Source organism: Chlorocebus sabaeus, chromosome 10 (assembly GCF_047675955.1).
Source record: "Chlorocebus sabaeus isolate Y175 chromosome 10, mChlSab1.0.hap1, whole genome shotgun sequence".
Taxonomy (NCBI): Eukaryota; Metazoa; Chordata; class Mammalia; order Primates; family Cercopithecidae; genus Chlorocebus; species Chlorocebus sabaeus.
In genome coordinates, this window is record NC_132913.1 from 102,869,175 (window position 1) to 102,893,898 (window position 24,724).

General features: G+C 39.8%; 1 protein-coding gene and 1 long non-coding RNA gene across 21 annotated transcripts in view; one reads left to right on the top strand and one right to left on the bottom strand.

Moving 5' to 3' along the window:
- The window catches only part of FN1 (fibronectin 1), a 75,374-nt gene extending 57,426 nt beyond the window's left edge, over nucleotides 1-17,948 (bottom strand). For 19 of the 20 annotated variants that reach the window (XM_007966188.3, XM_007966186.3, XM_038001568.2 and 16 more), the window contains exons 1-12: nucleotides 17,536-17,948; nucleotides 16,570-16,698; nucleotides 15,189-15,326; nucleotides 13,727-13,858; nucleotides 12,615-12,752; nucleotides 9,768-9,926; nucleotides 7,313-7,504; nucleotides 6,390-6,569; nucleotides 5,595-5,771; nucleotides 4,345-4,497; nucleotides 2,682-2,810; nucleotides 1,260-1,403 (exon numbers count right to left, since the gene is read on the bottom strand). In XM_007966188.3, the coding sequence (XP_007964379.1) occupies nucleotides 1,260-1,403; nucleotides 2,682-2,810; nucleotides 4,345-4,497; nucleotides 5,595-5,771; nucleotides 6,390-6,569; nucleotides 7,313-7,504; nucleotides 9,768-9,926; nucleotides 12,615-12,752; nucleotides 13,727-13,858; nucleotides 15,189-15,326; nucleotides 16,570-16,698; nucleotides 17,536-17,683 (1,819 nt within the window). In that variant the 5' untranslated portion in view covers nucleotides 17,684-17,948. The remainder of the gene's footprint in view (nucleotides 1-1,259; nucleotides 1,404-2,681; nucleotides 2,811-4,344; nucleotides 4,498-5,594; nucleotides 5,772-6,389; nucleotides 6,570-7,312; nucleotides 7,505-9,767; nucleotides 9,927-12,614; nucleotides 12,753-13,726; nucleotides 13,859-15,188; nucleotides 15,327-16,569; nucleotides 16,699-17,535) is intronic. The other variant, XM_007966171.3, reaches the window with a different exon arrangement.
- An 818-nt stretch (nucleotides 17,949-18,766) lies between these two features.
- LOC103217802 (uncharacterized) lies at nucleotides 18,767-22,681 on the top strand. Its single transcript, XR_491236.3, has 2 exons — nucleotides 18,767-18,951; nucleotides 22,427-22,681. It is a non-coding gene; the product is annotated as an uncharacterized lncRNA (long non-coding RNA).
- Nucleotides 22,682-24,724: the final 2,043 nt, after the last annotated feature.

The following is a 24,724-nucleotide window of genomic DNA, read 5'->3' on the forward strand; positions in this document are numbered from 1 at the left end:
TAAAACTCCAATAACTCAAAGATTCCTTCCTTTACGGATTTTATCTCTAACATGTCCACCTAAATGCTTCCAGCAAGCATATATTAAGTTACAAAACATTAAGTGATTCCTACACCCAAATCCTCCAAGAAATACAACTTAGGAGGTTGATCAATCTGTGCTATAAGCCTTCAAAAGCAAAGTCACCTTCCCCAGCACTGACAGTGTCCGAGGGTTGGGAAAAGCAGAATCTTCCAAGTTCCCAGAAAAGGTGCATCTGGGTGTTTAGTACTTAGGATGGAACTTTAAAGGTAATCAGCTACAATCTCCCCATATTACAGATGAGGAAATGGAGGAGTGAGGCTTGGCTAACACTACCTTTGGCCAAGTTGTTCCCATAGCTTGTTCTCTGTCACAGTGAATCTCTTATTGCAGAGTTAATTTAATCTTAATTTCTGTCGCATGCAGATTCTGACACCCTGAAACTCTTTTTTATTTCTGAATGTAGGCCATATTTTAAGTCAAACATTAGTGAAGACTTTGGAGATTTTGTACCTCAGCAATTGCTCAAATAACTGATGTCTTTTAATTAGCCTTTCATGTTTTAGTAACATGTTTTACTGTAATCACTCAGTGAATATTTAAATGCAGTTTTTCCCCCAAATGAATTAATTACACCTACAGCTAGGCATGATGTCTCTGTGACCTGGAAAAACTCAGCAATAAACATTTGAGGGTGTTTGAACTGTGTGGGCAGAGAGTTGACCAAGTTACTCAACCCTTGGCCCAACATACTGTGTTCCTGGCTGCAATTGATCAAATAAATGAGAAGTTTGATACAAAGGGAGCTTAGATGACATGTTGAATGAACACGTACCCTAGGTTGCATTTCATGCCATCTCTCTACACAGCTTCTCTGTTAAGAATCATAATATAAAACCCCAAACCTTTACTCCCAGCATAACTCACTTGGTGGTTTTTATTTCCATGTATGGATATAAGATGAAATCAGCCAGAGTGTCTTAACCTAATGGCATATTTTACAGTGTTAAGAAGTAAAATTATAGACAGGCACATCTTCATAGCCTTCTCTACCTTTTACTTGACAGAGGAAGAGAGAAAAGTTATTTTAATAAAAAATTCAATTATTAGATAATAATAGGAGAAAAGGGTGGGAAAGAGGGGAGACCCCCAACTTAGGCATGAGAGTATTAATAATCACTGCCCTGTTGTTATAACCCAGTTGGCAGTTCTCAACTTGCAGTAATAGAGCTACTTACTTGGATAGGTCTGTAAAGGTTGGCAATGCCACTCCCCAATGCCACGGCCATAGCAGTAGCACTGGTATCTGACACCATGCACATACTTCTCCCATGAATCTCCAATTTGATAAAATGTCCCAGTCTCTGAATCCTGGCATTGGTCTAAAATACACGCAAGGAAAAGATAAACAGCTTTGAAGACTTAAAACTATGAATTTAATTTCAGGGTGCTAGAGCATACATTTAGTTTGAATAGAAATTTGCAACTGTCCTTACACATATATGCAGTTAAAAAAGTATTTTGTTCACATTCTTTACCTTACAGGACAATTTGTAATCATAATTTTAAAAAAGTACCTATTAGGAGGAATAGTTTTCTAAAGGGTAATATTTCTAGATAAAAATGTAAAGATTTGGATTTCAGTGTATATTGATAATCTACATATTAATATTAAATATTAGATATTATTTTACCCATATTAATGTAACTGGCTTAACATTTGAATAGCAAGAAAAAAATCTGCAATAATTTCATTTTCCTTCTTCAAAATTTAAAGAAACTAATTTGACATTTAAATGACAGAGCTAGACTTTAACTATGAGTACTTGCTGAGCAGCTTCTAAGAAAACCTCTCAGTCTTCTCTCTCAGTTCTCGCAATCTCACGCTAAACGAACTGATAATATCAGTTTGTTTTCTTAGTTAGCAACCAGTCTCTTTTGGTAAAAAAAATAGTAATGGATTACCTTAAACTTTGTCGTGCTGGTAACACAGCTCTTTTAAGGCTCAACCTTCACTATTTGCTTAGTTCTATTTTGAAGGGCAGCCAAAAAAATCCTAGAGTATTTTGGTGGGCGATATTTACTGGTACAACCCTTTGCTCACGCTGTTGCACAGCTGGTAAGGAAGAGAGTTTGAGAGCAGCCTGACCAACATGGAGAAACCCCGTCTCTACTAAAAATACAAAATTAGCTGGGCCTGGTGGCGCATGCCTGTAATCCCAGCTACTCGGGAGGCTGAGGCAGGAGAATTGCTTGAATCCAGGAAGCGGAGGTTGCAGTGAGCCGAGACTGCCATTACACTCCAGCCTGGGCAACAAGAGCGAAACTCTCTCTCTCAAAAAAAGAAAAAAAAAAAAAAAAAAAAAGGAAACAATACTTTTCATAGCATGAATTATCTTTATGATTCTAAACCAAAGAATAAATTCCATTCAATTAAAATAAGCCTAAATTTGTCATCAAATTCAGCAAAAACCAGATGACTACCAATATCAAGATATTTTGGTTCAGTATTAGAGAGAAGACTTTACAAAGCTCTTTGCAAGCAACTGATTAAAGTCTGGAGCCAACTTCAGTCACGTGATTTCACATAGCTTTTCTCATCTGAAACTTGCTCACCATTCTCCCTGTGCAAACTCATCTAGGGAAATGGGGCTACTCACCGACGGGATCACACTTCCATCTGCCCCGACCCTGACCGAAGCATGTACAGTTCAGCATGTGTCCCTCTTCATGACGCTTGTGGAATGTGTCATTCACATTGTAAGTGATGTCATCAACAATGCACTGATCTGTTGAGGAAATAAGTGGGTGAGTGAGAAACTTTTTAAAGTTCCATTGATGAAAGAAAAAAGGTATGCTTCTCAAAGCACACAGCTACTTCTGCTTAATTATCAACACCTTCCACTAAAATAACTTTTCTACAAGCATAGAATAACCTTTTTAATACAATTTTTGCCAAAAAAATTTTTTTTCTCTCCAAAATCTGTAACTGTTGCAGAGGTTACAGCATGCTCAAGTAAAGGATATGGCTGGGCACGGTGGCTCACGCCTGTAATCCCAGCACTTTGGGAGGCCGAGGTGGGCGGATCATGAGGTCAGGAGATGGAGATCATCCTGGCTAACACAGTGAAACCCTTCTCTACAAAAAATACTAGCTGGGTGTGGTGGCGGGCGCCCATAGTCCCAGCTACTACAGAGAATGGCATGAACCTGGGAGACGGAGCTGGGAGTAAGATCATGCCACTGCATTCCAGCCTGGGCGACAGAGCGAGACTCCGTCTCAAAAAAAAAAAGTAGTAAAATACACTTTCCTGTGAAAAGCCAATATTTGAACAAATATACATCTTACTTTCTGAAAATTTCTTGCTTAGTTGGTAATTTCCTTTAAATATCTGCTTGTTAGGATAAATAAGAAGAAGATTAAACATATTTATCTAACACCCAGCATGATGTAGTGGTCTGGTCTATGGAATAGGGAGAAGGGGTGGAGATATATATATTTGGGAAATAAAATGTCAACAGTATTCATATTGCTAAAATAAATTAGGCCAACTCTGTTGCTCACTCTTTGAGAGATCCTGAGAAAATTACTTTTTCCTTTTTGGGTCTCAGCTTCTTGATCTATAGAGTGAGGTCTGTATGTGTTATTAAGGTCTCTTTCAGCTCTGCAACACCACATGTAATTATTACTCCTGGATGGTGTTACCCACTGGACACCACAAAAGGAGAACAAATTCAGACCAATATCTACACACTAGCCATACAGATTATTAATAGCTCAGAGTTCTCCCTAACTATTACTTTTCAAATCAAAGAACTGGAAAACTAAAACACTTTCAATAAGTCAATACTTCCTCATATTATACAGCTGGGTGCAAAGGAGAAAAACTAATCTGAACAAGGAAAGTTAGTCCCCTATGTATTTGTTTCCTGAAATTTAGATCTGCAAGGATCTGATTTTAGAATAACAAGGTCTTCATTTCTTTACAGAAATTATCCTATCTTTTCTAGACATGAATCCAGTGGCATAGCCTAAAGCTGAATGGATCAAATGTTTCATTCTTACTTTTGAAGTCATCTTTTTGGCTCAGCCTAAGTACTTACACATCCTAGGAATGTTTCAGAACGTTAGCATTGCTCTGCCAGCTTGTCTTAGCAGGCTGCCGGAAAGGCTTATCTTACCAAGCATGATAGACTAATGAATGAAGTGGCATTGAGTATTTCTTCCCCTGCTTGTGGCAAAGTGCAAGTTTTCATTAAAAAAATGTCTCCCTCTCTGTACTTTTTGCCATCTCAAATGTTTTCATGAATCAGCCAACGTACCTCGAAGCTGTGAGTAGGCAATGCATGTCCATTCCCCACGACCGTTCCCAACACACGTGCACCTCATCATGTGGCCCATGTCATGCTGCTTATCCCACTGATCTCCAATGCGGTACATGACCCCTTCATTGGTTGTGCAGATTTCCTCATGGGCTGTTTGGAAATGGATGAGAAAGGCACTTGATAAATGATCACAAGGTCTAAACAGGTATGTGTGCAATAGGATCCATTCAGTTTGGTCATCCCAAGAATTCTCACTGGGGAAGAAGCTTTGTGTGCATCCAAGAAATCTAAGTGCTGTCAGGTGAAGGGGTAGAATTTTTGAGCCCTGGAGGCAGAAAACGTAGTCCAAACATGAAGTATGTCATAGAAAATAGTTACAGGAAGGGTTAGGGGATGTTAAACTAAGATAATACCTACACATTCACACAAAGGGTTCATGCTGTTCTAGAAGCCTGGATTTAACTACTGCTTCATAACTTTTCCCAGTTCCAATTTATTCTGGATCAAATAAAAACTATGTGTTTGGATGTAGAATTTCAAGCAAAAGTGGTTTTTTCTTCTAAACTCAACATTTTCTTTTGTTGAAATAAAGAAATAAAAGTGTAAGCAGTTTCTTTGTCTCATAGTCACTCTTGACAGTGCCTAGTGCACAAGCTCTTGGTTCTACAACTGGAAAATCAAGGGGAATCAATGGGGTTCTTGAAATCTGAAAACAAGTAAAAGATATTGGTTTCCATTTGTTCGCCATCTATACAAACTGGAAACCTTAAAAAAAAAAAAAAGCGAGATTCCCTACCTGTTAGAAAACACTGAGTTTTAGTCACTTTGGCACTCTTTAATAAGTGCTAGAGCTTATGCCATCAAACCACAACCATGTGTCAATGTTGTAGCTCTGTGACTAAAGCCATCATATATATATTAAATGTTGTAAGCTACTCAGTTGTGTGCTCTTTACAAAGACAAACCTGTGTAAATTCATATTTCCAGACTTAGAAATAAGTAATTATACTTTTGACATTAAATCATGTCAATGAGGTTTAAAAATTATATAAATAATTATCTAATTATTCTTCCCAATCCTTATGTATATGATGTAACATCACACACATACACACACACACACACATTTCACATGAAGTTTTCTGTTGTCTCAAAATTGTCTTAATGAATGAAACTGGACACTAGTCTTTAGTCTCTATTCCCTAAATAGTTGTCAAACAAGACAACCCACAAGGGCTTCATCTTACCAGCCATGGGGCAGAATCCAAACTTCTGGTCGGCATCATAGTTCTGTGTGGTCCCACACCACTTCATGTTGTCCCTTCTGCCCTCAGAAGTGCAATCAGTGTAATTGTGGTTGTTGTATAGGAAGGGGAAGTGGCACAAGGCACCATTGGAATTTCCTCCTCGAGTCTGAACCAAAACTGCCAGGAACAATACACAACAAGGAAGGAAAAGATTACCGCTGAGCTTTCCAATGTACTCAGAATTACTGGTCTGAGAGAACCAAGTTTCTGCAGCTAATTCTCAGAGAGTCTATTTCAGAATAAAAAATATCTGATAATATAGTTCTAAGCTTCTTATAATGTTTACCTTCACCTTCAAAACAGATTTAAATCCCATTTTCACTGTCATTTCCCCAGCACCCCCCACAAAAGATTAAATGATAGCTTTGAATAAAACATTGTTTTAACTGGAAAATAAGCTAAGGCATTAAAATATTCATCCTGTGTATTCCTCAGCTCTGTGGGATCATCTACTGATTCCAAAATACAAGTATCTTTAATCACATCATAATCCCAATGTGTTAAATCAAATGAACTGGAAGGCTATTCCCTTGGTGTCATTTCCCAACAGTACTGGGGAAGACGGAAGAATCCTCAGCTGTTATGTGAGCTCCGTTATCTCTTGAGTCCAAACTTAACAAAAGCAATGCTTCTTGGGCAGCCTCAAAATAAATGGCTAGAATGCTGGCAAATAAAAATAGGGCATGCAAGTGAGTTTTTTTTTTCACTTCTGTGGCTCCCCCTTGGGACACTCACCAGTATGGTCTGTGCAGAAAGAATATTTCTGGTCCTGCTCATAATTCGAAGTTGTGCTGCACCAAAGATGTCCGTCCTGTCGCCCTTCTGTGGTGCAGGAGTAGAACGTCCTGCCGTTGTAGGTGAATGGTAAGACACATGGCTCTCCATTTGAGTTGCCACCATAAGTCTGGGTTACAGCTACAATCATAATGAAAGGAGTGTCAGTAAGCAGCTGCTTATTTATGGCTTCAATGAGATACTGAGCTTGTGCCCTCAAAGGAAGAAGGTATGAGTATAGATGATCATCGTTAATTTCAGTCTAAATGCATTACTTAGGAATCCACGTCTACTGTGGATAGAATGACACCTGAGTTCTTCTGCTGATATCCTTCATGACCACTTCTGCTGCCATGCCTCAGTTTCTCTATTTGTAAAGCTATATTTATACAGGTCAATTAAGGATGCTGCTTAAGGATGTTGGGATAATATTTATGGCTATATCTATGCCATAAAAATTAATATATAAGGCTATTCTGGGGGAGAATTGTGTACCAATTTTTATTGCCATAGTTACTACCACATTTGTAGCCCAGAATACATATATTAGGTTATTGGAAGATGTTTACATCACAAAGTTGCTGAAAATTGAGATTTAGAATATAAAATTTTGATGATCATTCAGAAAGCAGCTCTCTTGTAACAACACTTCAGACAAATAAATACAATCTTTACCCATGATGCCCATCGCCAGAAAGAAAATACATAAATTAAAAAGGTTGGAAGAAAATGTTTCAAATGCCAACCCTGATTGTTATCACAGGGTGGTAAAGATTACAAGCTTCTCTTGTTTGTTTTATTGTTTCACATTGAATGAATGTATTGTCCTTCAAAAACTAAATAATAAAGTCATCAGTCCTAGTCTTCAAAAAGATAATGCATACCTGTCTCTTGGCAGCTGACTCCATTGCCCAGGCACATGCAAAGCATTTGCTTATTTCCTTGTGTCTTCAGCCACTGCATCCCCACAGAGTAGACCACACCACTGTCTGTGACACAGTGGCCATAGGGGGCAGGCTGGGGGTGAGGCTGCGGTTGGTAAACAGCTTCACGAACATCGGTGAAGGGGCCAGATCCTAACGGCATGAGAAGGGAAGGTCATGAAACTGGGTGAGAGAAGACAATTCACTACTTTCTACAGTCAGGATCTTTAGGATCTCACAGAGATCACTCTGAAATCCATGTCGTTACTGGACTGGGACTGGAAAAAAAAAAAAATGTCCCTTATTCAGCAGTTGCTTTTGTATTTAGTCTAGGAAATAATCCACAAGTGTCTACCAAGTGGTCTCCATCCTCCAGCTCAATTGGGGCTACTGGGATTATATTTCTGTTTGTTTGTTTTTTGTTTTGTGGGGTTATTTTTGAGATGGAGTCTCACTCTGTTGCCTAGGCTGGAGTGCAGTGGCGTGATCTTGGCTCACTGCAACCTCTGCCTCCTGGGTTTAAGCGATTCTCCTGCCTCAGCCTCCTGAGTAGCTGGAATTACAGGCACATTTCACCATGCCCGGCTGACCTTTTTTTGTATTTTTAGTAGAGATGGGGTTTTGCCATGTTGGCCAGGTTGGTCTCGAACTCCTGACCTCAGGTGATCCACCCGCCTCGGCCTTCCAAAGTGCTGGGATTATAGGCATGAGCCACCGCACCTGGCCAGGATTATATTTCTAAATCACAGATATCATCCTGCCACTCCATACAGCAGATACCTTCAACATCTCCTCGCTTTTCTGTGTAACTGAGCTCATTAGAGGGTGCCTTCGGCAGCTGTCCTGGATTCTCCGGAGGTCACCTCCAACTTCCACATTTTATTTCTCCTCAGTATTATTGCGATTCTGTTGTGCTTTTTCTAAAACCAATCGATCCTCTTAAGACAGCTTTCCTTTCAGAACAATACAACAGGATGTGTCGATCTTTTCTTTCAACTTTTAGATATCTGTTCTCTTGGAGGCCAGGGCCCACCGCAGAACAGAATCAGGGTTGATGCTAGACCAAAGGGACACTGAATTCAGTGCCTCCCTAAGTGCTGCTGAACACTAGAACCCAAAGATGTTCACAGGCAAAGAATCCCAAGGTCAAACGTACTAGGGAGACATGGCGCCCATCCCCTACACGCCACCATGGAGAGTATGATGTAAAGGAACATACAAATTCTGCAGAGCAGGTTCCATTTTGTTTAACCCAGTGCTTTTCAGACTTTTTTGAACAATGGAGTCTTTTTAGTATTGGCAATATTCATAAAAATAGCTAACATTTACTGAGTATTTATCCCCATTTAATTCCCACCTACTCTTTTAATCTATTTTGGTAGATTGACATTTATAACTTTTTTTGGTCAGTAGCAATTTTATTAATGATAATCAAATAACTCAAAGATATCAAATCTAATCTTGTTCACCTTCGTAAGTGCCCAAAGCAAGACAAAAACTCATCAAAAGAAGAAAAATTAGAACAATTAATATTTTTAACTGAAGGATGGCTGAGACACTATATAACGATACTGGCACATCATATAGTAAAAAGTTGATCAAAATGTATTAAAAATAATGAGAGGAGTGCACATTCATGTTGGCCATATTTCTCTCTTCAGATTTTTATGAAACATTTATGATGTAAAAATCTTGTTCTTATGCCAAAAATGATTAAAACTTGTTTTTTTAAAAAGAATGCTTGGATATCATGTCTTTCATGGCCATCTCCAGGTCCTCTCTGAATTTCTAAAATTTCAAATGCCAATACATGAAGAAAATGATTGTGCATTACTTTATAAAATGTAACAAAGTTTGCCAGAGCATAGAAACCACATATGAAGGATGGTTTCCACTACAAAAAGAGCTCAATGTCGGAACAGGGAAGTATATTTCATTCAAAAACAAACAAACAAACAAACAAAAAACAACAGAAAACCCAAATGTACTTCTTTTGTTCTTTCCTAGGGAAGAACCAAGTAGTCATCTAATTAATTATAACTCTCATTTCCTTTCAAATGAACTTTGGATATTCAAAATACGTGTGCGTGCGTGTGTGTGCGTGTGTGTGTGTGTGATCTATCCATGGTAGATTTTATGATGATAGGATTCTTTAAAACTCAGTTTTATCTTTTGGAGATAAATCTGGCTTTTTTTCCCCCTAAGATTTATTTGCATCATTTTCATTTATTTCTCAAAAAGTTAAAACCTGACATTAAAAAAATTTTAACAACCCATAATGTGTTAAATGATCTTAGGTTATTCACTGAAACCCTGCAAATTATCCTCAAATGGCATGTCAAAGGAAAGACGGATTTGTGGAAATATTTCTTGACCTGCTTCCCCATTTCCCACCCCTGCTTGTCCTGTGCCTCACCGCTCGATGTGGTCTGCACAGTGGTGTGCCTCTCACACTTCCACTCTCCTCGGCCGTTGCCTGTGCAGATGCACTGGAGCAGGTTTCCTCGATTATCCTTCTTGCTCCAGGTGTCTCCAATTCTATAGGACGTCCTCGTGTCCTGATCGTTGCATCTATCTGTGTCACAAAGGAAGCACATAAATACATATGACCTGATGGTCAAGAGTGGCAAGTGGTCAGTTCAAACTTAAAAAAGGAATGCTATCTATGCCTGGTAATCTATTTTTGCTAATAGGTTCATATTCAGCTCTAGTGCTGCAAGGTATTACACTTCTGAAAGATGAAATTATATTTGTTACAATGGAAAGGGAGCTGAATGGCTTAGTCTAGTTTCATCTCTCTGTCAAATAACATATTCATTCATTCATTCGTTCATTCATTCATTCATTCATTCATTCATTGGTTTCACACCGTTCCTTTGGCTAACTTCATTCTCTGGCATTATATTTCATCTTTTTCCTTCTCAGGCTTTTCCAGGACTTTTCCTAGTCATCACTGTCTATGGCCTGCCTTTCTTTTTTTTTTTTTCTTTTTTTCTTTTTTTGAGACGGAGTCTTGCTCTGTCACCCAGGCTGGGTTGCAGTGGCCGGATCTCAGCTCACTGCAAGCTTCGCCTCCTGGGTTTACGCCATTCTCCTGCTTCAGCCTCCCGAGTAGCTGGGACTACAGGCGCCCACCACCTCGCCCGGCTAGTTTTTTGTATTTTTTAAAAGAGACGGCGTTTCACCGTGTTAGCCAGGATGGTCTCAATCTCCTGACCTCGTGATCTGCCTGTCTCGGCCTCCCAAAGTGCTGGGATGGCCTGCCTTTCAATAGGGAACTTGCTTTAGAAAACTATAAACAGGCTGAGTGCCGTGGCTCATTCCTGCAATCCTAGTACTTTAGGAGGGTGGATCATTTGCAGTCAGGAGTTCGAGACCAGCCTGGGCAACATGGCGAAACCCCCGTCTCTACTAAAAATACAAAAAAAATTAGCCGGGTATAGTGGCGGGCCCCTGTAATCCCAACTATGCGGGAAGCTGAGGCAGGAGAATCGCTTGAACCCAGGAGGTGGAGGTTGCAATGAGCCGAGATCACGCCACTGCCCTCCAGCCTGGGCGACAGGGCGAGACTCTGTCTCAAAACAAACAAACAAACAAACAAACAAATAAGCAAACAAAAAAAACTTGAAACAATGGGGAGGCAAGCAGGTCTTAAAGGGTCTTCACCAATGGCTACAAAGAAGCTATAAAAAGATGGTAGTATCTCTTTCTTCATTTGTTATGTAAAAAATTTAGAGGATGCACAATTTCTTTTACTAAAATGTTATTTTCCCCTGCCCTATACCCCAACACCTACAGTATTTAAAAATCACTAGCAAAATAGCCCCAAATTATTCAGTGTTAGCCCTCCAATGGAAGAGTGGGATCAACATAAAATGATAATTTGTAACTAAATGACCATTAGTCTATGTGTTCATTTATCTGGTAAATAGATTATTTAAATTATAATCCAGATTTGCTCTGTACCATGATGTGAGTATAGAGGATCTGATTTCTTTGTGAATCAGATATTGTTGCAACTACTGGGTTAGACACAAAAAATTAACAGTCGATGTAGGTTCAAACAAATACATACTCACATTCATCTCCCACAAGAACAGAAGTTTGCGTGAAGGTATAATTACTGATTAGAGCTTTTCCCCAACTCCCCCACTAAAAGTATTATCATCCCCTGAACCTCCATAGTGCTACTTTCAGTAGTTCTGTTGAAACTTTTAATATTGTGTTTTGCAGATGATAAATATGTGTAAGACTTTCTCATCTCCCTGACCCCCTAAGTGCTCTTCGAAGGCTGAGCTAATGTTCAGTTCATATCTGCACCCCTATAATACCTTGAACAAAGTAAGTGCTTATAAAATTTTCTGGAATAAATGACTTCTCTTTCCGAAACTTTTCCCAACTTGCTATTTAAAGAGTTCTAAATAATAGATAAGGTTTGAGTCAGACATCTAATTTGTCTTAAGCTAAAATATTGCCACAAAGATCCTGGAAGTCTGATGATCACAGTAACATTTTAAATGCAAAATAGCTAATAAACCAGCAAGTTTCTGGGAAAGTTTTGGTCAAAATTGTTACCATTTTTCATGAGAGACCTATTTTTTGTTAGCAAAGAATTTGAATTTGGATGATGGCTATGTTAAGATAGTTAAATGTTTTCAGCCAGATAAATAAAATAGGTTCAAATTATTTGGATTTGATTTTAAACTTATTTACAACACCAGCAGTTAATGGCTGTTTTACTTCAACAAACTCTCTAGTTGTTATTAGTATAAAATATCAAAAAAGGAGCCTTGAAACCCAAAGGCAACAATTAAGACCCCAAGACAATCTTAGAAGGAGCAGTAAAGATGCCAGGGCCCAGTTTCTTTATAGCACTAATAAAATGCGTTAGGTCAGAGACACTATCCTTAACTCCAGAGTAGATCATTTAATTTATGGGATAAATTCTTTTTAATTTTATCAATTTAGCCTATGAATGTGCTTTATTTAAATTTCAAACATGGAAGGAAACCTAAACCTTTTATTCAACTCTTTGTCAGTGGCAGTGAGCTGAGATTGAACCTCATTGAAGTGGTATGTTTTTCTATTTATGTAGTCTTCTCTGAAGATGCAGAATAAGTTGGTTATGAAAGTTTTCTTGACATCCAGAAGTTACCAAAGCATGCTGGTATACTGGATAGGTTCTAAGTGACATAGTATTACCCGTCTCTCTAGGAGTCCAGAAAACTATACCTGGACTTTAACATAAGGATGTAAAACATACTTCTAGAGGTGCACGTGATGCGTCCGCTGCCTTCTCCCAGGCAAGTACAATCTACCATCATCCAGCCTTGGTAGGGCTTCTCCCAGGTTTCTCCGACCACATAGGAAGTCCCAGCAGCATGATCAAAACATTTCTCAGCTGTAGGGAAATTTGGAAGAAAAACAGGAAAAAAAAAATGGTTATTTTGAATTGTGCAAGCTCCCTGTAATTTAAAGTGTAGTGTGTAAGCAAAAATTCAGCCACATTTTTTTTAAGTGGCACTCTGTTCAGAAAGAATGACACACCCAGCATCTAAGCACACAGTAAGTAGCCAAGGCAAAAGAAAGCTCCAGCTGAGTTGGCAGGCAGAAATTCCATTTTCCTAATAAGTACATGGACTACATATTTTCAGAGAGCCCCAAACTTCCCACCAGCATTTCCAGTAGCAAGGATTTATGTGTATAACTAGTCTGTGGGAGACTACATATGCAAAATTCCAATGACAAATGACCAATTATGATTTTTGAGTGGCCTAAATACAATGACAAAAAAAAAAAAAAAAGCTATTTTAAAATGTTGGAAAACAAAACAATACAAAACAAGACAAGAATCTCTAAATTAGAAGATAAATAAACAGAGTAAAATTTATAGCCAGAAACTTTCAGGCTTATACTTACAGAATTCAACTGAGGACTGAGACCCAAAGAAGCTCAACAAGTTTTAATTCGAAAAGAAATGACCAGAGTGTGACAAGCACACACTATTTCATATTTCAGTCCAGGACATTCCATATAGAAATGTGTCCAAAGTGTCATTTTTTTTCTTTTAAATAAATTATATCTTGACCAAAGAAGAATCTGGGATCAGCTATTAGGTAAAAGAAATGACTTCATTCTAAATCTCTATGCTTTTGAAGCAAAGTTAAGACGTCTATGTGCAGTCAGTACTTTTTGATCTGATTCCTGTAAGAAGACTATGGATTATATAATAATTCATTATTTCAAATAAAATTCCCATTTCTTTATTGGTTTTCATTGGAATTCAGGTCTATGACCTACGTAGATGTGATTCTGGTCTAAATCCACATTAGAACTAAGCATCCCAGCTCTGGCTCAGCCCTGAGACTCACACACCTATGGGCTTGCAGGTCCATTCTCCTTTTCCATTACCAAGACACACACACTCTAACATGTAACCACCAGTCTCGTGTGGTCTCCTCCAGGTGTCACCAATCTTGTAGGACTGACCCCCTTCATGGCAGCGGTCTGTTGAAGATACAACACAAATGTTAGGAGAGGGCAGAACCGATTTTTCTCTTTTTTTTGGTCTCATGTTCCACCCATGGTAGGTACTTAGGTTGGCTAAAGTAGAGACACAGACAACAGCTTTCCCATCAGAGACAGGGGAAACATGAACAGGTCTGGTCACTTGGAGTCAATTCAATTAAGTGTCTTGTTTAGAACACAATGGAAAACCACAGAGAAATCTGGATAGCAAGGAAAAGGTCAAAAATCCTGCTTTCCCAGAGAGATCACAGGAAATTGGGTCCTAAGCAGAAAAGAAAGGCTGGGAGGCTTGGTCTTCACTCACATACAGCAGGCTAAGACTGAGACTAATTCAGTGAAAAGGCCACAGCAGGCATAGCACTCCAGGTTTTAGGAGCATGGAGAGCCTGTATTTTACCCTAGGATAGAAATGTCATTTTGGGGGAAAGCAAACAGACACATACATATAAAGTGTGGAAATCCTGGTAGTTTTCTAAGGTGTTAAGTCCAATGGCACATTCAAATGCTGAACTAGACTAAACACTATGGACCCTTGCCTCTTGTGATTTGCCTGTAAAGTTGGATAAAGCCTAACATGAAGTATGGGGTAACTTGACTGGGCCTATTCACACGGAACTCTTTTGAATAGAAGCCTTTAAGATGACTTATATTTAAAGAATGGATCTAAAAACTTAAATACTATGTTAATAGAATCTATTGGTAACTCAGTGAATCATACTGGAAAGAGTGCCTTAGCTAAACTGGAGTTGATGAGAATCAACCCGGTTCCCAAAGTTCCTTAGCAAACACGATTGGGTTAATAATTTAGTATTATCCCTTGGAATAGGGACATCTGCTTCCTGGGTCACCAAGAAACCAGACTGTTTCTGTGAGGTGTAAGAGGTCTCTGCATGGCAAACAAGAAGATCAGACAACACATGGCTTGTTCACTCTTCATGAACACCTTCCCAGTCATGGCAGAAAAGTCTCAGGATTTGTCTAGCTTGAAGATGTCCAGGTGATTTAAAATGGGCAACTCCCCTAAGCATGTCTTATTGAAATGGAACCCAAGAGGTCTCTTGGATCTACTATGTACACAAACACACACACTCATAAATGCACACACATCAAACACTGATTCCATCTGTGCTCATACCCGTCTTTAAGAAACACAGGAACCAGTTGGGTGACCACTTAAGAGTACCTGGTCACCAGGGCCAAATCCCAAAGTTAGGAATATCCCGTCATGGATAACAGAAAGTGACAGTGATGGTAACAGAGAAATTCATATTTGGTATTTTGGCGTCATTTTACACAATGTCTTCCTTACTTGCTATGGTGCAGCTTATTCTCCCTCGCCCAGCCCCGATGCAGGTACAGTCCCAGATCATGGAGTCTTTAGGACGCTCATAAGTGTCACCCACTCGGTAAGTGTTCCCAGTGTACTTGTCAAAGCAAGTCTCTTCAGCTGAGGGGAAAAGGAAAGTCCACGTGAGCCTCACTTAGGTACAAGTTTTTCTAGTTCACTAATCCCCTCTAAAGGAAAACCCACTTTTCTATTCCACAAGTAACATGGTACAACTCAAAGAATAAAATGAAGTGAGTGAGAGATACAGATTTTTATCCTAGGCTGTAATAAGGCCATGGTTTCTGACCTTGACAAATTCTCAAATTTTCTGTAAATTATTCATATTGTAAAGAAATCTCAGGCTCTTAGAAAAAGGCCATATGAAGTACTAACTTATGACAGAGCTAGATTTGTGAAGGGTTTCAGATCCCAATCTCTGACTCAGGAAGTCAAACCAAGGTTCACATAAAAAGCAAACAACTGGCTGAGCACAGTGGCTCAAGCCTGTTATCCCAGTACTTTGGGAGGCCAAGGCGGGTAGATCACCTGAGGTCGGGAATTCGAGACCACCCTGACCAACACGGGGAAACCCTGTGTCTACTAAAAATACGAAAATTAGCTGGGTGTGGTGGTGTGCGCCTGTAATCCCAGCTACTCAGGAGGCTGAGGCAGGAGAATTGCTTGAACCCAGGAGGCAGAGGTTGCAGTGAGCTGAGATCATGCTACTACACTCCAGCCTGGTGACAGAGCAAGAGTCTGTCTCAAAAACAAAACAAAACAAAACAAAAACAAAGAAACAATTCGAAGATCCCCACCTCCCACCAGGCCTTAACATTTGTTAATCCTATGATTTCCATTTTCCCCTCATGAGTGCTTCTCTGACAGAGTTGCTATAAGAAAAATGTCAATGGTCTCAAAGGAATGAGAACTTTGAAGTGGCTAGTGGTTTTGTGTTAACTGCCGCTGACAAATTATTTTATAATATAGGTCCCCAAAGTGTTTTCTGGCTCATAAACTAACAGTTTAAGATTTGAGACTGCTTTATAATAAATTAAAATTTTATAAGCAATTTTTTTTTTTTGGTCAGAGGACACACAAAATCTTTGATTTTCTCATCAAAAACTGGGAGAGTAAAGCAAAAACAAGACTCTAGGAACTAATTTGGGAAAGATTCGTTTCTTTGTTTTAAAGGTAAAAGCATGTGAAAAGCAAACATAAGCAGTTTTTAAACGTTTATTCAGAGGAAATGACAGGTAATTCTATTAGAAAAATGGTGTATGTATTTTTACTTACGAATGCAAAGTTTAACAATTACCACTTCATGTATTAAAAGATACTAACTATGGGGCTTGTGGTCACTTACCTTCAGGTTTACTCTCGCAGTTAAAACCTCGGCTTCCTCCATAACAAGTACAAACCAAGGCATTGCCCAGGTAGGTCCGCTCCCACTGTTGATTTATCTGATAGTGTTTTCCATTGTCATAACAACCAGCTGCAAATAATTGAAGGAAAACGTTACTACATTTCCATTCCTCCTTTTCCCAAAATTATGGAATTTTCTTCATGTGAATATTTAGGTATATATTTTTTTCCTTTCAACTTTGCTAAAAGTTATATACAATGATGTCATTTGCATCTGGCCAGGGGTCTACATAAAAAAGTTGGAAACATTTTGGAAGGCAGACAATTGAAATCACATTTTTAAAACTTGCAAGGAACTTAACTATTCTTTTGGAGTAATAGTAAAAAAGGACAACTTTAAGCAGGTTTCTCGAAGCAAAAGGAGGGTGTGTCTTTGAAAAATGGAAAGAATTCCAACCTCTGTTCTTGGTGAAGTATCCTGAGCGGCCCTAAAGAGGTTAGAACCAATTACATCTCTTCCAAGTTAGTTACAAACAAGACAGCTATTTCAATACCCCCTTTCCACCCCCATGTTGAAAATATTTGACCAATTATTTAACAGAAGGAAATAAGTAGCAGTAAGGACCACACTGATCCTGGACGGAAAATTTATAGACATGCATCATTTTTCTCTTTAAAAGCAAGTTTGGGTTAATTCCTAGAAGGACAATCTATCTGAACGGGCAGAATTTATTAGAACACGGGTAGGTCGCAGAGTCCCCGTTCTCCAATGCATGATCTTATCATCTCAGGCCCTCAGAAGCAGCCTACTCAAAACTCGTTCCTTTTGTGTGCACAGCTGGTTTCTCTCAGTAAAGCGCGCACACACTCGCACACACGCGCGCGCACAAAACTTCAGCCCCAACTTTGGTCGGCTTTAGGGTCCCATCCCTGAGGTAGCCTGTTTCAGCCCGCGGTCAGTACTCACGCTTGCTTTGACTGACAGCCACCGGAGACTGGGGCTGAATCATTTGCTGAGCCTGCCTCTTGCTCTTCGAGGCTCCCGTGGAGGGCACCGCTGTCCCCAGGCACAGGACGGCCAGCAGCAGCAGCCCGGGCCCCGGACCCCTGAGCATGTTGAGACGGTGGGGAAGAGACGCCCTCACCGGGAGGCAAGTTGCCACCAAGTTTGCTTCCCTTCGCAACCTGCGGGAAAAATCCCTTCCAATGCCTCCCGGGGGTTGACGCCTCCAATAAGGTGGGGGCCAGAGGGTGGGAAGGGGACGGGTGGAGGAACAGAGGGGATGCAGAGGACCAGAGAAGTTGTGGCTGCAGGTCCCCTCTCCCCGCTCGCGCCTGGGGTTCCCTCTCCTCCCCCTGTGCAGCACAGCCGGCGCGGGCGTCCGAGCCCCGGGAGCCGGGGCTTATATGGGACGGTCCCCTCCCGCCCTGCTGGAGGCCTGGGGCGCGGGGGAGGAGAGACCCGCTGGGCTGTCCCCGTCCCGCCCGCGGCCGCCGACCGCGCGCCGATTGGCCCGGGCTCCGGGTGACGTCACGGGGGACTGTGGGTTCGCAGCGAACAAAAGAGATGCTGATGGCCCGCCAGGACTGGGGCAAGACAACTTTTTTTTCGGTTTCCTTTGCGGTCATCAAACTTTTTAGGGGATGGGGGCAGGGATGGGAAGCGGCTGGGAGGAAAGGGAGTGGCTGGACTTGTGTGAAGCGAAGGGGTTGCAAGACGCTCCCCCTTCCCTTTTCTTTTTTATTGGGGGTGGTGGTGGTGTTTGAGGACATTGCATCACCTCTGGTCGGGCTGAGGGGGGGGAGTCTCTGCTTATAGGAGTGTATTTTGTGGGGAAGAAACCCCATAAAATATCCACCACCTTGCAGCTGTAAGAATCCAGACTTTTCAGTCCCAGGGCGGGGCTGCCTTTCCCCCCACCCTGCTCGCTTTCTTTGGACTAGAGGGCACTGACTCGGGACTCCCTTATTTTGTCTTCACAGCTCCCTGTTCGGACTTCCCTTCTCAGCTCTGCGCCTGTCTGACTCTGAGAAAGGGCCAGGGGACGAACGGGGAGCGAAGGGGAAAAGAGACCTTGAATGAGCTTCTACTAAGTACCGGGAGTTCCACGGGGCGCTTTGCAGATCCCGGGGAAGTTCAGAGAATGAAGTTTTCCTTTGCAAGGACAAAGTAACAGTTTGCTTTTTCACAAACGCAGGAAAGCCTTTCTTTCCTGGGGATGGGACGCCCGTTTCCACTGAAAGTGAAATCACTGTGAACAACCTGAAAATTGGAAAGTTGGACCAGCTGTGGGGAGCGAAAGGTCTTCGTGTCCTTTCCCACGTTCACCGTGCCAGTGACACACAAAGCAGAGATTTTTTTGCTCGAATCATTAAAAGCCGGGTGGGTAGGGGGCACCCTGTGTACTGTCTTGCCCTCCTTCGGTCCCTTTCTCTCATTTATTTGCCATTTTCTTTTTGCTGACACGTTCCATTGCAGAATGCCCCCTCCATCCCCCGCCGCCAGATTTTTTCTATTTCAATTGTTATTTACTCCAAGAGTGTGGAAAGTTCTTTAAGATTCCCCCGTCTCGAACTCTAAACCCAGAGTGGAAAGGGAATCTAAAAAGTCTCTCATTTAGCAACTCATCACATCAGTCCTTTTTTTCAGACAAACGCAAGCACAATTGCTTTTAAAGATCTTCAGAAGGAGGAGTCCACAGCTTCCACAGTAGATCCAGAGAGACCCAAACTGAATGCTTTGCCTTCTCCTTGCGTTAGGATTTCAGAGGTTCCATTTACTTTGAGAGGACATGAAGCTACTAATAAAATATATTTATTTCGGCAAGGTACCTGTTTTCTCCAAAAGTTTAACCTTCAGTAATTGCCACAGGAGTAATTAGAACTCTGTGTTCTATAAAATGCCTGACACATTAAAGACACAAAATTAGCATTTGTTTTTATTCATGCAAGGATTTAAAACCAAACCAAAACAAAGCAAAACACCCAGCAAATATCAGGTTCCTACAAATAGTGTAAAAAAACCTCTTGAGGAATCTTGGTGACCCACACTCCAAGTTGAAAGAGTGCCATGGATTTCCCCAAATTTAGAATTCTGTCTGGGTTAAAGGATTTTTTTTTTTTTTTTTTTTTTTTTTTTTTTTTTTTTTTTGAGTTTCTCATCGCTTGACAAAACAGTTTTCTCTTTCAAATATAAAAAAGCTCCTTGTAAAATGCTTGGTAAATTTCTGGGAAGCCGAGTGTTTCTTCCAGAGGGATACCTGGAAATCCGGATGTAAGCAAGATAAACCTGTAGCTAAAGCTTTCTTAAAATCCATTGATTCTGGGGGAAGGAAATAAGTGATTAGAAAAGTATTTTCTCACCCAAAACCATGATAGTTTGATATATTTACTGTACTGAAAATACACTAGAATAATATGCATAGTGGAGCTTGAAATGGAAAGCTCACCTTACATTTTGGAAGAAACTTTTGTATTTCAATCCCATAGATATCTAATTTATTTAAGGAAACAGGATATCTCTGTCTCATAAGAAAAAAATAATAACATCTGACTGATTTTTATAGAAATGCTTCGGAGTTTACTCTTTTACTTGAAAGTTTTTTTGTTTTGTTTTGTTTTGTTTTTGCCGTTTTTTTTAAACTTTAGAGACAGAGGCTTTTCTTAGTTATGATAACAGGGCTTACTACAGTATTCTTTAATTATCAAGATCCTTTGCAACTCTAAGTCTGTTATCTCTAACTGGAGAGATAATTAAATCTTAAAGACCATTCTGACTCTAATTCAACCAATGTGTGTGGTGTCCAGGATCTTTGGACTTCCTTAAGAATTCTATTTTATCAAGGTGGTTCTTCCTCAGTAAGTTATATTCTTCTATTGGTAGGAAATGCTCTTGGATTTCTCTTTCTTTTCTTTCTTTCTTTCTTTCTTTCTTTCTTTCTTTCTTTCTTTCTTTCTTTCTTTCTTTCTTTCTCTTTCTTTCTTTCTTTCTTTCTTTCTTTCTTTCTTTCTTTCTTTCTTTCTTTCTTTCTTTCTTTCTTTCTTTCTTTCTTTCTTTCTTTCTTCCTCTCTCTCTCTCTCTCTCTCTCTTTCTTTTTAAAACTGTACTCAGAGAGGGAAATGTGACAAAAGGGAAATCAATAGAGACAAAGTAGATTCACGGGTACCCAAGTTCATGGGCTGGAAACAGGAATGAACTGTAAAAGGGCACAGGGAATCTAATTGAGGTGATGGAAATCTGTGTTCTAAAACTACATTGCAGTGATGACTGTACAGTTTAGTAAAAGTTTAAGAATTCTAGGGATTATACACTTAAAATGAGTGAATTTTACAGTATGTAAATTATGCTTCAATAAAGTTGTTTTTTTCAAAAGTTGATTTTAAAAGTTAGTATTTGCTCTTTTTTACTCCTAACCATCTCCTGATTTTGGTTTCAAGGATTTGCTCTTAAGTAGCAGCAACATACACAAGGCGTCCTCATTTCTTCATTTTTCTAAGAGGAAGTTTACCGTGAATATAGTAGTGGATTTCTTCTACACCAGTAACTCCTTCTGAAACCTGCTATTTGTGTGAGGGCACATATGTGGTAGAGACAGAACAGATCTTCATTTAGGACTGTGCCTTGTTTCTTCTTGGACTTGCCATAGTGATAGAATTTTCCCAGAGCCTCAGACAACTTAAACTTTTTGTAACAAAAAGAAGCACATATATTTTCAGGAAGGGGGGGGGGGGTGCGGGTGGCGGGGGGGCCATGGTATTGGGAAATTTTATTATTCCAGAAAGTTAAGGAGAAGGTTAAGGAGGGGCATGAGCAATTATGGAAATCTGAATTAAATTGATTTCATTTGTTTTGAAGATTAGCAATGGAAACATTTGATTAAGCACACAAAAGAATTGATCACATCCAGTCATTTAGAAGGACTGAACTAAAAACAGGCCAGGTGTGGTGATTCATGTCTGTAATCCCAGCACTTTGGGAGGCCAGTGTGGGAGGGTCACTTAAGCCCAGGAGTTCAAGTCCAGCCTCGGCAATATAGTGAGACAGTCTCAATAACAATAATAATAACCAGATTTGGTGACAGGCGCCTCTTGTCCCAGCTACTCAGGAGTCTGACTTGAGTCTTGGGGGATGACTTGAGCCCAGAAGATCGAATGATCAAAGCTGCAGTGAGCCATGATCACACCACTGCACTCCAGACCCAGCCTAGGTGACAGAGCAAGATCCTGTCTCAAAAATTTAACATTTAACATTGAAATGTTAAATGTTAAAGGTTACATTTAAATATGTCACATTTATATGTTACATTTAAAAATGTTACATTTAGATGTAACATTTAATTGATGGGCTGTTTTTCCTGAAACCCTTTCGCTTTTGTCCTGTTATTAATCTCTTTCAGTTCTGCTCGAGAGGAGACCACTGACTCTGGAGAGTTCGAACTTTCATTTCATCTTCTTCTATAAGTAGATTAGAGGTAGATAAAAATTAGAGAAAGAGGGAGATTAGAGTAGTTTTTTTTCTTATTTTGAATTTTTTTTTTTTTTTTTTTTTGGCATAAAATGCTTCCCTTCTTCCTTGAAAATGGCCAAGTTTACAAAAATGTTACTCATTAACCACAGGTGTGAGAAGTTAAAAATAAACTTCCCTGCGGGCAGCCCTCATGAGTAGAATGTCTGAAAAGTTTGTCAAGAATTGACAGGGTGCCTGCAACCAGGGAGAAAATAGTGGCTAAGGGCTTTAAATTATGCCATGAAAACTAACCAGTTTTTGCTTAATAGGCATTTTGTTTATAGTTTAAGTGACTTTGTTTTTTAATCAGCACTTTTTAAAAGCCTTAATCTATGCTTTTTCTTCTTAACAGGAATATTCTTTTCTCATTAGAGTGATGTAACTCCCAACGGGCATGGCAAAGGCGTTTAACTTATCCAGTAAAATGGGAACTGACTACTATGTAGCTGGAACATGGAACCAAAACTGTCTTGGAGGACATTTCATCTTTCCAAGCAAGGCAGCAGCTTCTTGGAAAAATTTTAATTTTGTGTGTTATTTCATGTTGCTGGCATTAAAGAGTTTTTGTTGTTGTTGTTGAAAGGCTGAATTAAAAAAATTAGAAGGTTTGCCATATTTAAATTATTTTCTATTCTTTTTACATTAGCATATTTTAAACATCTCATATGCAGCTAATCACAAAAGTTACTTGAGTCAAATGCTTAAAAATAACCACAAACATTATCTAATAAATAACAATTTATGCCAACAATAGACTATTGTGATATAAGCAGTCAATATTTATGCCTACCTGTCTAATTAGTGAATTAATTAGTTAAAATAAATTAAGAATATATTGAACCGAATTGTAAAAATGCCAATATACTTGTAATTGTAAATTTATATTGAACCATTTTCTAGATAAATTTGATATATTCTTTCATTAAGTATAACCATTTTACTGAGATAAAATGGACATTTAAAATCATTACTATTTTAAACATTAAAAACTAAGGCACTGCTTACATGCATGCACATTTAAGTAGTCACGAAGTCACAAAGATTTCAGCACCTAAATAGAAACAATTAAATAGCTGGATTTTATTAAACACGCTAAACCAGATCCCGTACTAAGTGTTTCATATGCATTTTTTCATCTAACCATCAACAAACTTTTAAGGTAAGCACTATCATCTTCTCATTCTTACAGATGAGGAGATAAAGCTTAGAAAAGCAATGTGCAAAAATGTTACTTGTTAAGTACAGATGTGAAAAGGAAAAATAAAGTGCCCTGCAGGCAGCTCTCATGAGTATAATGTCTGAGAAGTTTGTTGATAATTGACAAAGAATGAAGTTTTCTGACTCACCAGCCTTGTAGAAATTGTGGCATCAGGTTGTGTCCCTGTCAATACCAGGTAATTAGTCAAGTGATTACATAATGGTCTCCTTCAGAAACAAATGTATGGACAAGACAATTGGCTAAACAATTTTGTGGGTGACTTCTTTCATATGAGATTGATTTATCAAAAGATGTCACCCAGGACTCTGCTAACTGACATGCTACCAATTTTCTTCTGTTGTAGCCAAGGCCATTCTGCTGGGAACCAGTTTCCTCCAAACAGCCTGGCTGTGTTTTAGCATTTTAAATCAAGTGTGGAAGATTGTTACCATTGACTCTCCACTGGGCTGGAAGTTTGCTGGGGGCAGAGGCTCTGTCTTGTTTCCTCTCTATGCCCAGCACTAGGTACCAGGCACCCTTGGATAAGTACTTGGCAAATGTCAAATGAATGAATGGAAGGAAAGAAGGGCGGATGATGAACACTCTGAGATTCACATTCAGTGACTGTCCAGCCAGGCACAGTGCTAAGTGCTCTTCATATGCTATTTTATTTTATCTTCAAAGCAACTGCCAGAGTAGATATTGATAATGCCATTTTACTCTCTGAAGTTCAGAGCTGAAAGATGGTCCTAGAGCTTATGCTGTAAGACAGGGACAGAGCTGAAATGGAAACCAAGGTTCTCCTGACACAAAATTCTTGCCCTTACGCAAGACATACATGGCTTTCCCCAAAGAGACTTTGCCCTGTATGTTAAAAGAAAGTTAGAAACATTCTCTGGTGGTTACTTCTTATCTTCCTCTAGATTGTTCTGCCTTGCTTCTGGGCCCTGGGCCTGACCCTGTGAACTGCAGGGCTGGTTGCTCTGTTTGCTGGAGGACAGAGGATGACAGGTGAGAGTTGTTCCTCCCCACTTCCTCCTTGCTTCTAGCTTCAGTGCCAAGGTTCTGGTGGCAGCTCCCTTTCCCCCAGGACCGGCATTCTCAATGGGGCAACATTGCCCCAAGAGGGTGAAAGTGGGTTCTTGGGGTAGAAGGGGAGTGGTTAAAAAAATTTCAATCCTACCTAATAAAAATGTTATTCCTTAGTTGTGAATTTATCTTTTTTTTTTGGATAGAGTCTTGCTCTGTCACCCAGGCTGGAGTGCAGGGGCATGGTTTTGGCTCACTGCAACCTCTGCCTCCCGGGTTCAAGTGATTCACCTGCCTCAGCCTCCCAAATTGCTGGGACTACAGGCATGAGCTACCTCACTGGGTTAATTTTTGTATTTTTAGTAGAGACAGGGTTTAACCATGTTGGCCAGGCTGGTCTCCAACTCCTGACCTCAGGTGATC